At 35.2% G+C, this 13885-nt stretch overlaps 1 protein-coding gene across 1 annotated transcript; it reads left to right on the forward strand.

Moving 5' to 3' along the window:
* The first annotated feature begins 1423 nt into the window (after nt 1-1423).
* LOC113064160 (complement factor B-like) lies at nt 1424-7855 on the forward strand. The gene is made up of 18 exons (XM_026234774.1): nt 1424-1566; nt 1728-1943; nt 2036-2221; nt 2354-2527; nt 2660-2755; nt 2893-3026; nt 3430-3580; nt 3858-3983; nt 4177-4269; nt 4438-4575; nt 4688-4782; nt 5748-5874; nt 5961-6099; nt 6208-6287; nt 6438-6547; nt 6950-7079; nt 7225-7274; nt 7427-7855. Exons 1-18 carry the CDS (start codon nt 1506-1508, stop codon nt 7595-7597), a joined length of 2277 nt encoding a protein of 758 aa, XP_026090559.1. The 5' UTR covers nt 1424-1505; the 3' UTR covers nt 7598-7855.
* The last annotated feature ends 6030 nt before the right edge of the window (nt 7856-13885 follow it).

Consider the following 13885-nt stretch of genomic DNA (forward strand, 5'->3'; position numbering starts at 1 on the left):
GAAACGTTTGCTATATTTGACCATTTTATTAAAAACTGAGAACAAGAACAATAAAATATAATAAATACAAAAGCATACAAAATGTAAAATAAAATAAAATAATTGATGCAACTTTAGATAAAATTAATAAAAATACAGATAAAAAGAACTAAAAATATAAAAGCAAAACAAATATAAAAAAAATACATATGCTGTAATTTGATGTAAAAAAAAAAAAAAGAAAAGAAAAAATTAAATGCCAAAAAATCATTAAACATGGTAAAGGTAAAAGACTTTAAAAAAGAAAATACCCCATGGAAATATAAGTGTTCAAATAAAGACACAAACAAAGTTAACAGAAAAGTTTACAGTATCTACATTTCTGGGAAATAAATGACAAATGAAAGTTGGGAGTTTGGGAAAAGAACAAAGATGTATGTTATATCAAAAATAATTTCCATAGTTAGGCATTGCATTTACACTCCGAGGAAACTCACTCAGAAGAGAGAAGAGAGACTTCTGCCAATACACTTTGTCAGAATGAAGATAATGAATGAAGACAAAGGTATGAAGATGCTATCTATAAGATGGAAAATTATGTAAATTTCAGTGCTTTGAAAAGCATAATGCAAGAACTAAACATATTGTGCAGACTCGCCTTCAAATAAGCCAGAAAGTTTTGTATTTATAGGAATATCTGGAAAAATGGACAGTGTGACAGCAAACAAGTCAACACTATTAAAAGCATAATGGTGCTCATTTTAATATTGCAGATATTGTCAATATTCACTTACTTTAAAAGGTAGCTTACTGTGAAACATAGATTAATGGAGTGAAACATCACAAGACTCAAAACAAAAGTTCTGAAAAGGCAAGCTGTTATTCACACATTTCTAAATGCAGCTAATGATCTGCAACACAGTTATAAATGCCTCAAAAGACCATGTTTCTGTATAGAAACCTAATAATATTTTACCCACTAAACAACATTTTTACACAGAATTGTGTGTGTACTGCTTAAGTCTCACAAATCCTTTTTATCATTTGCATAAAGATTGTCTACTAATGTACCGGACTTCTTTTGCACAAAGCAATTTTAAAAAGGAGGATGAACGTCCTGATATAGTAATAAAATAGTTCTCAAATGACCCCAAGAGTTTGAGTTTCTGTCTGGAGCAAAGATCAAACTATTGTGGTCTTTAACCCTTAAAAATATTATCTCTGTATTCTCCTAACAAATCTGGGATTCCTGCATTTACTGTATATTTTGATGTAAAAATGCAAAAAGAATCCATGACAATTCAAGAGGAACATAATTACCTATTTTCTGATTATTAAATATATAATGGTATTTGGCTAATAGTAATTAATTTGTTGTGTGCTGGGAAATGGATTTTCTTTATTTGACTTGAAGTTAAACATTGACCACTGAATGTAAATATAATCCTCCTGCTGACTATAAAAATGCCCCGTCCATTTGCTTCTGTATTTGCTTCTTAATCTCAGCTCAACTTGGAATAAACAGCATGGAGTGTAAGCAGCAGTTGAAATGGTTAATACTTGCAATGATATGTCCTCTTATTGCAGGTAGGTCTTTTTGCTTATTAAGATTAATGTATTCTGAAATACAGAGACACAAGGTTGTATCAAATGTTTTCTTTTTTAATTGCAAATAAAACTGCAAAAACTGACAAAAGTTACTTCTGTCATATTATTCATAGCCTCCTCCAATGATCTTGCTGTTACAGGTGCTTCATCCTCCATCCCCAAACGAGACAGTTCATGTCCCAAAGAGAATCTAAACATTACTGGAGGGAACTTTGTTCTTTCTAAAGGCTATTCAGATGGGAGTCTTCTAAAATACATCTGTCCGGATGGATATTACCCGTCGGTTAGGTCACGTCTGTGTCAAGATGGACACTGGACCTCAAAGATCAAAAGCAGAAAAACCCCAGAGTGCAAAAGTTAGAAACAAGGCATTATTTGTGACATTATATCATGAATAATTACTGGACTTCTTTTTATTATACTCATCTACTGTATGCATTTATCCTAGAGATCACATGTCCAAATCCCTGGGTTTTTGAGAATGGAGAGGTGACTCCATATAAAGACAAGTACTATGTAAATGACACAACCACCTACTCATGTCATTCTGATTGTACATTCCGTGGCTCAGCGGAACGTGTTTGCAAGCCTAATGGGAAGTGGAGTGGAAGCACACCAATTTGTGAATGTGACTGTAAGTAATCACTATTATTTTGTAAATGTGTGAACACACAGCAGTTTCCATAAAGTCTGATTTACACTAAAATGTTTTAAAACGTCCATGGATTTTCACTTTTTTACTTGTCTGTTTATTACTGTCTCACAGCTGATCACTGTCCTGATCCTGGTGTTCCCCCTGGTAGCAGTCGAACAGGGAACATGTTTAACATAGGCGACAAAGTCACGTACCGCTGTGAGAGTCCATTGACCTTGATTGGTTCTAAAGTGCGAGTGTGTCTTGATGGAGGCCAGTGGTCAGGAACAGAGCCACAATGTTACGGTGTGTCTTTTAATAGCTACATCACATTTTCAAAATTGTGTGTTTTGTAAAATAGTTGTTGGCCATAAAATATAGCTACCTAGAAGGAGATTTTCTGAATAATGTTGTTGTTGTTGTGTTAATACTGTACAGCTGATTTCACGTACGACACCCCAGAGGAAGCATCAGAAGCTTTCAGCAGTTCTCTTAAGTCAAATCTAGCAGTTACTCAACAGTATGACAAAGAAGGTAAGTTTTGTGTGTCTTAAAGCATAATCCCACACACACCTTTTTAAAATGTTCATTAATAATTGCTGGGCTCAAAAGAAGAGATAAAATCACATTAGCACATTTAATCATGAATGCTGTGTTCCTTCTTTCTTCAGATCAGCAGGGGAAGAAAATAACTATGAATCAGGGGGGGAAACTTGATATTTACATCGCTGTGGATGCATCTGGCAGCATAGAGGAGAAGGATTTTGAAAAAGCAAAAACCACCATTAAAATGCTTATGGACAAGGTATGTCGATTGTCAAAAAATGTTAGAGGTTGCCGTAGTGAAGTTGTAAGACCACTTATTTAAGTATTGTTTTTAGGCTACTGATGTAGGTTATGCATCCATTCCTAAAAGGTTCTGTAATAAAATAAATGCCTATATTTGAAAATGAAGAATAGCTATTGTGATACACTGAGATGATCTCAAGACTGAACCTGATTTTTAACCTCCTTGTCATTGTCAGAATCCTCCAATCTGAGCATTAGTGCATTTCAGAATGTTATAGTCTCCCACAATGCACTGCAAACTTGCTGCATCTTTAAATCCTGTTTTACATTATGGAAACATGAACTGCTCTGAAATCCAGTATTTTGATCACATAACAGACAGATTTTTCATTGAATTCTCAATGCTCTTTCCCCAAAAGATTAGTTATTACCCGGTTTCCCCAAACTATGAGATCCTGATATTTGCTACATATGTAACGCGGATAATCTCTATGAGGGACTTCAAAACTAATGAAGATGCAAGAAACCTAATGAATATTTTTAAAGAGCTTGACGACTTTAGTTATGAGGGTAAGTATTCTGTTTGAATGCCTATTTATGAGTCTTATTGTATACATGGATATAATTAGATTTTTATTTTAGATTATTTTTACAGAGAACTAACTTGAGGGAAATAAATTTATTCATTGCTGTCCGATATAATAGTAAAAATAAAACAAATCTTTTTTTTAAATTCCAATTCAGGTTGCAATTTTGAATCATTTTAATTTGGATTCAGTCAGTTGTTCCAGTTAGAATGTCTCTCTGCTGACTGTAATATTCTGATGTGAAAAAAAAACATGTTTAGGTGAACACACAGGTACCAATATCGCCAAAGTCTATACAGCCATTTTAGAGAGCATGAAACTAGAGGAGCTCATCAATGCAACGACCTTCAATGAGACCCAACACATCGTCATAATGTTCACTGATGGTATTGACTTTCAGTATTTAAGTACAATTTAATAATTTTTCAATACAATACTTAAACTTAATCAGTTTAAGTTCTTTATCAGAACAAATAAATTAATATAATACTAAAATACACATACAGTTTATTACAAATTAGAATAGAGATCAACCTTTAAGCAAATATTCACTGTAATTAATCTCATCTTACTTCATAGGTCAAGCAAACATCGGCGGGGATCCCAAACGTAAAGTGAAACAGATCAAGCATTTTGTCACCAAAAATGATCCAAAGCGAGAGAAGAATCTTGGTGAGTATGAAATTATATTTTAAATAAAAATGTTTGGACTTCAAGTGTTTTTTCATAAATGTGTCCTTAATGAATCAGCAGCATCATCAGGAACAGCGGAAAATACACATATTTGCTTAGTCTTTATCATTGATTTCATATTGATATGGATGCATCCTCTCTTTCCAGATCTTTATGTATTTGGACTTGGAGATGATGTGTATCTAGAATACATAAATGGCTTAGTGTCACAAAGGGACCAAGAAAAATATTTCTTTAAACTTAGAGACTTGACAGAGGTGCAGGAGATGTTCGACGACATGATTGGTACAATATCTATACACAGTTCCTGACCTCTAATTATAATACTTGACAGTTTACTCAGTGTTAATTGCTGTTGTTATTATTATTAACCCTTTATACCTTCTTCCTTACACAGACGAGAGCACCAGTGTAGGATTGTGTGGGATTGTGTGGGAAGGCTTGGAAAATAAACGCCGTGCATTCCCCTGGTTGGCACAGATTAATATTGCAGTGAGCATTACATTTTTATCACTTTATTATAGAACTCAATGAAGTTAAAGGAAACATTTTCTCCCACAAGAAGGTCAACGCTATTTCACAACCAATTCCTACATATTTTACAAGGTGGCTTATTTGTATGAATTCGTACGACCTCACTCCTAAGATTTTGTACGATTTGTCTAGACTCAAGTGATGGGAATGTTTAGGGGCAGGGTTAGGTGTAGGTCATTCGTACAAATTCATATGAATTGTGCAATAAAATACATATGATTTAGCACAAATCGTATTAATTTGTACAATCTTATTTGCCACTTTGTAAAATACACTGTGTGCACAATTATTAGGCCAGTTGTATTTTTGAGGATTCATTTTGTTATTGTACAACTACAGTGCTCTTGGTCAATCCAAAATGTTAACAAACCCTCAAACCTGAACATTTAAGCGAAGTTTTGGTGTTCTCAAGAGAATATCTACATGTACACCATTATTAGGCAACTATTAATGTGAAGAATTATTATGCGACTAACTAAAAAACAGATTTTCCCATCTCACTTGTTTATTTTCACCTGTTAAAGTGAGAATAATAAACAATCTCAAAATTTACAAATAAACATTTCTGAAATTTAAAAAAGAAAACCCTAGTGACCAATATAGCACCCTTCTTTTCGATAACAGTCCGAAGCCTTCCATTCACGGAGTCAGTCAGTTTCTTGATCTGGTCAGAAACAACCACAGCCTCCCAGACACTGTTCAGAGTGGTGTGCTGTTTACCTTCACTGTAAATTTCCCGCTTAAGAAGGGCCCAAAAGTTCTCAATAGGGTTTAAGTCAGGTGAAGAAGGGGGCCATGTCATTAGTTTTTCATCTTTAAGGCCTTTAATGGCCAGCCACTCAGTGGAGTACTTCAGGCTGGAAATATGCATGTTATGGCTAAAGAGTTGAATCATGCATCAGACTTCTCTGCTCTTCATGTAGCGTCCTCCTCAAGGTTCCAATTGCATGGGTTCATTAGTTTCCTCAAGTTACATCTTGACAGCGGCTCACTGCTTCAAAGAGGGAGACACACCTGATAAGATAACAGTTAAACTGGAAAAAGACCTGGGTATGTCCTGATATATTTTCATATTTCCAGACTGAAATAAAACGTGTCACAAGGTAAATCTTATGATGTTTAATTTCCTTTTGCAGTTGTCAAAGTGAAAAATTACACAATTCATCCTAATTATAGACCAACAGCAAAACAGCATAAGGGAATACAAGAATATTATGAATTTGATGTAGCTCTTATACTGCTGGAAAAAGCTGTTGAGATCAATTTTAATCTACGGTGAGGAGATTAAACACCTTCAACAAGTGATGTTACTTTAGTAAGAATATGAAAAAGGAAGAAGAAGAAACAAACTAATTAAATAATATCATGTGTATTTCTCTTCAGACCAATCTGCATCCCATGCACAAGAGAAACCAATGGAGCTCTGAAACTTTCAGAAAGTGAAGGGACTTGCAGAAAACATGGTAAAGTCCCTGTCAGACATGTTGTATACATATAAGAACCATATCAGAAATATGAAACATAACTTAATTTAAACAAGTGAAAGATTTTATACAATGAAACTTACCAAACATAAAATGTCAAACTTTTTTTTCCCCTTGCATTTGTTACAGAGGAAATACTAATGAACAATGAGCTTGTGGAAGCTGCTTTCACGTCTGATATGGATACTGATAATAGTCCAAAATACATAAAAAGCATCACAATCAAGCTTGGAAAATATGTAATGATTTTTCTTATTTCTAATCTTTCCAATCTGTGTAGTTTGAAAAGCTTAATTTAAGATGATTTATTAATGCAGAGACTGTCATTCTTTTTTCAGGGCTCCTTTATAGTGTTAGAAAGTGAAATGTTCTTGAACATTTAGAATTACATTAACATATAAATAATATAAAAGCAAAAAAAAAAAAAAAACCTTTACCTTTGACTTCATGGGGCCTTTAAAGTATCATTAATTTCTACACAACCATTTGTTAGTGCTTGAATTATTGTTTTGACATTCAACATAAAATACTGTAGGTGCAATATTCGTCTGAAAACATTATGTGAATCTCTTATGGATAAAAAAACGAAACATATTTCAGTCATCAACAAGCTAAAAACACTTTGTGTACTTTTTCTTTAGCGGGATGCTTGTGTTGAAGATGCAAAAAAAGCAAAAGGAATCAATGTGGAAAATGCCAGAGAAGTAGTTACAGACAATTTTCTGTGCAGCGGTGGTATTGAACCAAAAACAGATGATATTGCCTGCAAAGGTATGTTTGATTTTTGCCGTCAAGATGGCAGCTTGTATTTGGTGCTTATCTACTGTATTTATTAATAACAATTTAATCATTAGAGATCTAAAATTGATTTATACAGCTCTTATATAGTTTCTTGTATTGTGTTATTTTGTAACAGGTGATTTAGGTGGGGCCACTTATGTGAATAAAAAAGGTCGAGTGATTCAGGTGAGATTTCTGTTTCCTTTGTAAACAGTTTTGATGCGGCTGTAAAATCTCATGTACAGAACAGAGTTACATATTACAGAGTGAAATTAAAGACTCATTTGAGAGAAGCTGGGAACTAGGAATGATTTTGATGTCTGTAAAATCTTTGATAGGTTGGTGTTGTAAGCTGGGGAGTGAAGGATGTCTGCAAGGAAAAAAGGAGCTTCACTTCGGATGCAGACTCCAGAGATTACCATTCAAATCTTTTCAGTGTGGAGATACGCTCATTCCTTAAAGTACACCTAGAAAATGACCACATAGGACAACCTCTTACATTCTTGTGAATGCTTTAGCAAACTGAACCTGTGTGAGTGCAGTCTGATAAAACACTGATTTATTTTCTGATGAATATATTCAATTTTAAGTCAAATAGCTGGTCTTTGTTAAAAATTTTTAAACATTTATTATCAACAGTCTTTCATGTTTTACTCATTCAGTGTTCTGTCTTTATGTCTATGTTGGAGTGGGACAGTCTGTACTGTGTATCCAATCACTGGCAGGCAGGGGAGTTTCATTATTGTTGCAGTTTCACTACTTGTTTCCATCTGTCTTAAGAATGATAATGGCAAAAAAAAAACAAAAAAAACATAACAGTCACTACACCTGCTGTATTAGGGCTGAAGCGTAATTGAGAGAATATGAAGATTATCATACATGAAAAAATGACAGCTATGGCATTGATCAGACAAGAACCATTGTCATGCTAACATGAATTCCAAACACACTTGTTAGACTTGATGTCCCAAAGTACATAAGTCATTCTGTGCACTTTTCTTCTGAGCAAACGTGAGGGTGTTGAAAACATAATTTATGACCATCTTAAAACTGCGCACTTACATTGTCTTTATGAAACTCAATTTTCTTGCTTTGTCTGCTGCTCCTATAAACTATGTTTCAAAGCAGTTACAGTGAAATATAATTATAGAAGATAAAATGGAATAAAAATGAAATAGAATGGGTTTGTATGAGTAAAAAAAGAGAACAAAACATGACCTGTTACACAAGTACCTGTTACTCATTACAAAATAAGTACTGTTCCCATTAAATTTCATACTCATAACATAAATGTCACACATTTAGAAACAGATACAGCATTTTATTATTATTATTTATTTGGTAAATGCTAAAATTTTCCACTATTTTGTTATGGTTGCAACAAAGGTTTCATCATGATTTTGGTGGTATACGGTTTATATCTCAATGTAACAATTTAAAACAAACTGAATTAAACACTGCAGTTTATTTCTGGAACAGCAACAATATGACTGTATAAAATTATATAAAGCATAAAGCATATTAATATTTATTTTATAATATTAAGTCAAATTATGACAGTTCTCTCTTATTAAATGTTGAATTATGTAATACAAGTGTTAGTAACAGTGGAGATCATGCTGCAATGTTGCTTCATAATTTAGTGAGTCCGAACTTTAGTCAAACATCCTAAAGCCCATTTCTATTATCCTTTTTTCCCATTCCTTTTTTCCCATTCCTTTACCTCGTCATTTTCGATGTCTGTCAAACACCGTCTTCATCCTCCTGCACTGTACTGAATTACATTTCAAATGCTCTTTAAATTTTTCTTTTATCATTTCCAATGACTTAATGATTCTTTGAGACATAAAATACAAAAAAAAAAAAATCACAAGGAGAAGTACTTCATGGAAATTTGGGGTAAAGATTATTGTAACACACAGGGGTGGATTAAGGTGGTCAGGGGCCCCTAGGCTGCTCTTTGTGTGAGGCCCCCCCTTAATCATTATGCTTAGTGGACAGTTATGGTCCACACACAAATAGTAAGGTGTACTGACAAACACACACACACACACACGCACACACACAATCCTACAGTCTTTCCTCTACATTCACAATTTCCACACAGGATAAGAAAATTTAGTTCATTTTCAATTAAAATGCATAAATCTGGTGCATTTTAGAGCAGAATCAAGTGACTAGATCAATGAAGAAATATGTGCATTTTCTTAGTAATATTACTTTGTTGGTTTCATAGATGTGAATATCATGCTAGGGAACATTTTACACTAAATATATATATATATATAAGTTTAATAAACTTATTGCAGTATTACACTGTATTGCTTAGATAGGTATAACATTTGAGTAATGAATAAGCAAAATACAAGTCTTCATGATCACACACATAAACACACATATACACACCGGTTTACTGTAGTTACAAACACAAAATTTTACTGTTTGCTTTTCTTGTACAGCCCCTTTCTTTAGCTCGAGTACGCAAACCTCTTTGCACATGCACTGTAATGCACATGCAATATTTATTATATTTAAAATTACATTTTTAAAATGTAAAAACTTCACAGAAGATGTGGAAACGATTGCTCCCCCATGGTATTTTGTAAACTTTATTTATGACAAAAAACAGCACAGTTGCAGATATTGTTAACAATCTATCTATAAACACGCACCTTGTCCTCTGTTTCTTGCTCTGCGCCGCCAAGGTCTACTCAATTAAGAACATGCTGAAAGACGGGGATGAGCCTAGGGCTGCCGGTGTTTTCATATGTAATTTAAAGGGGACTGAGGTGATCACAAATTCATGTACATTTTATGGAGCTGATCGCATAATTTTTAGGGAGGCTGAGTACTCATTTTAGCTATTGCCCCACTACAAATGACCTTGCAACTACCATGGTGTGCATTCTACAATACAAGACATTCATTTTATTAGACGCTACGCAACAAATCCTCCTTTGATGTTAATTATGGGCCAATGAGGGTCTTTTTTGTTCGTGATTAAAAAAAAAAAAAAAGCCCTTCCAATCCGAGGCCCCTACACACGTGGGGCCTCTAGGCTGCAGCCTAGGCAAGACTGTGCATTAATCCATGCCTCGCAACACGTTTAAGTTGACCTATTGGCTTATGATTGCAATTTCCATTCAGCACGCTACTAAATCTGAGCCAACACCCATTGGGCTATCCTGCTTCTGTAGTTTAAGGAAAAATAAATAATTTCTCAGAATCAGTTCTAAGATCATTTTAAGATTAATAATTTTAAGAATCCATGCATTAAGAAAATCAAGTTTTACCATGACAAAGTATTTGACAGATTTAAGCAAGTTCATAGTCACTTCCTCTTGATTACCTTGCTCTAGAAATATGTGGCCTACTTTTGGAAACCCAAAATGGTTCTTCTATGATAGTGATCCTCAAATCTGGCTCACGAGATCCAATTTCTGGTCGAGTTTAGCTCCAACCCTAATCAAACAAACCTTCCTGTGATTTTCTAATGACCCCGAAGACACTGATTAGCAAACTCAGGTGTGTTTGATTAGGGTTAGAGCTAAACTCTGCAGGAAAGTGGAACATGCAAGCCAGATTTGAGGATCAGTGTTCTATGGCATTGTTCTATAACCCTAGTTCTATTTTGGAGTTTACGTTAGAACATTTTGTATTCTTTACAGTGCACTCTTGCAACACCATTTTTTCATCTAGCCCTCTGATATTTCTTCTAGGTGCACAACTCTCTATTTCATGCCCTGATGAGAATCTCAGAATTAGTGGGGAGAGTTTTGCTTTCTCAAAAGTTGGGAGTATTGTAAGATACAGCTGTTCAGAAGGCTATTAACCAGCCGTTAGAATCTGTTGAACCCAATGCCCAAATCATACCAATAAAAAGAACTAAAAATATAAAAGCACCCCAAATATGAAAAAATACATATGATGTAATTTGATGTAAAAAAAAAAAAAAAGAAAAAAAAAATTAAATGGCAAAAAATCATTAAACATGGTAAAGGTAAAAGACTTTAAAAAAGATAATACCCCATGGAAATATAAGTGTTCAAATAAAGACACAAACAAAGTTAAAAGAAAAGTTTACAGTATCTACATTTCTGGGAAATAAATGACTCTTCATCGAAAGTTGGGAGTTTGGGAAAAGAACAAAGATGTATGTTAGATCAACACTAATTTCCATAGTTAGGCATTGCATTTACGCTCCGACGAAACTCACTCACTAAAGACGAGAAGAGAGACTTCTGCCAATACACTTTGTCAGAATGAAGACAATGAATGAAGACAAAGGTACGAAGATGTTATCTTTAAGATGGAAAATGATATAAATTTCAGGGCTTTGAAAAGCATAATGCAAGAACTAAACATATTGTGCAGACTCGCCTTCAAATAAGCCAGAAAGTTTTGTATTTATAGGAATATCTGGAAAAATGGACAGTGTGACAGCAAACAAGTCAACACTTTTAAAAGCACAATGGTGCTAATTTTAATATTGCAGATATTGTCAATATTCACTTACTTTAAAAGGTAGCTTACTGTGAAACATAGATTAATGGAGTGAAACATCACAAGACTCAGGAAACATGAAAAACAAAATTTCTGAAAAGGCAAGCTGTTATGTTTCACACATTTCTAAATGCAGCTAATGATCTGCAACACAGTTATAAATGCCTCAAAAGGCCAGGGCCCGTATCCCTAAAGATTCTGAGAATCCTCTCAGAGAGCTCCTAACTTAACCTAAAAATTCCTTGCCAGGAGTTTTAGCTTAGAAGTGATTCCAGAACATTTTCAGTGAACTCTGAGCAAGGAATGGATGGAAAATCCTATCTTAGTGAGGAGGTGTGGTTGACCCCGTTGCTAGGTATGAGTCATCATTTCAAAAGCCGTGATTGGTTGATCCTACAAGTTTGATGAAAATTAACTTTTGGTGATAATGAGCAAATGATGTACCCTTAAATCAATAAACATAATTATACACTCTAATCTTATGCAGACTGTAATTGTAAATAATATTTCACATTCAAGAAAATATCTGGAAAATGAATATTAAGCTGTAGGGGTTATAGCTTAACATTAGAATCTAAAATATGTGAAAACTTAAGCTCATTACACCCTGTTCAAATAATGATTTGTGTCTTATTTGCTCATATTAATATCCTAGCTGGCATATTTTGTACTTTCACTCCCATATGGACCACATTGAAAATAAGATGGCCTATCTCAAGGGGCTGTCCTTAATGAAGTAGAAATTACAAAGTTACAACTCAGTGTGGTCTTAACGAGGGTAACACGGCTCAGCTTATATCAATGTCTGTGATTGCTGGCTGGTCTATTTATGAAGGCTTGTTAACAAATATCCTACAAACACAGAAAATGGAGAAAAAAAGGAATCGCAAGACGAACTGGACTGAGGAGCAAGGTTTGTTGCTGGCCCAGTTGGTGAACGAACATAAAGGTATGTTACGAGGAAAATTTGGCCCAACTGTCACTAGCCAAGGCAAGAGGCGCGCCGGGGACACAATATCCCAAACAATCAATGCCTCTTTTCCACTGGTGGTGCGGACAGGTGACGATTGTGAGAAAAGGTGGTATGTGCTGCAGTCCAAGGCAAAAGATGAGATTGCAGCACACAAGCGGGAATCCTCACTCACAGGTGAGCAAAATACTATAGCCTACCACATAATCTGGCAACTTGCTCCTGCTGGCAAAGTTAATTTACATGCCTAAGTACTGTGTTCATTGACTGTTTCTTTCTAGGGGGTGGACCACCTGCAAAGCGGCTGTCCCAGGTGGCCGACACTGTCTTTCAATTCCTGGGACACTCTGAGGTCAGTGTCACCGGGCTGTCAACAGGCATTGACAGGTCAATGATGCAGGCCCTTGAAATGCAGCAAAGGTTGGACACAGGGTTATTCATATCAACAGTGTTTATTCATTGCAGAAGCCATTTCATGTGTTATCCATGCTCATTGTATTAAATTAATTTAATCAAAACAATAATTAAACTAGGCCTATGTATTTCTGTAGCATGGAGCCATCACAAGAACCGGGCCCATCAAGTTTGCCGAGAAGATTGCCGCCTGAACCATCTGCAGCTGCTACTCAGGATAGCCCGGCGGAACAAACACCATTCCCATCCGAAGCTCCTGCTCCGTCAGCATCCCTGCAGGAGAGAAGATTGCAACTCACAATTGATGTGTTTGAACAACAAAAAAAGTCCTTTCCCTTCAGGAGGAGTACTAGCGCCTTAAAATTGAACACCTAAAAAATAAACCATTTACAGATTGTGTTCTGTGTATTGCATTTAACAATTGCAGGTGATGTGCAGTAAAACTGTGGTAGTTCTTAATACCATCACAAGTTCTCAAATGACATGGGGCTACAGCTTGCCTGAAATGTAAATTTGTGAAGTTTGCCCTGTAAGGCAGTCCACTCTGGGCTAGGTTCCCCTGTGGAATGTGAATATCTTCTTCACCACCATCCTCATTGTTGTCTTCATCCTCATCCTCATCGCCATCCTCCAGAGGTTCTGCAATCTGTCTAACCTTGCAAATATTGTGTAATATTGCACAGGCTATGATGACTTTGCTGACTTTTTCAGGCCTCAGCCGTACCTCTCCGTGGAGAACATGAAAGCGCCTCTTAAGCTGGTCTATGCCACGCTCCACCACCGCTCTTGTTGTCTTGTGGGCCCTACAATAGAATACAGACCTTTAATTATTTGATGGAAATATTGCACTACTTGGATACTCTAACATATTGCTTGCATTTCATTTCCATGATTTTTGTATTGTTTGGCT

Source organism: Carassius auratus, chromosome 46 (genome assembly GCF_003368295.1).
Source record: "Carassius auratus strain Wakin chromosome 46, ASM336829v1, whole genome shotgun sequence".
NCBI lineage: Eukaryota > Metazoa > Chordata > Actinopteri > Cypriniformes > Cyprinidae > Carassius > Carassius auratus.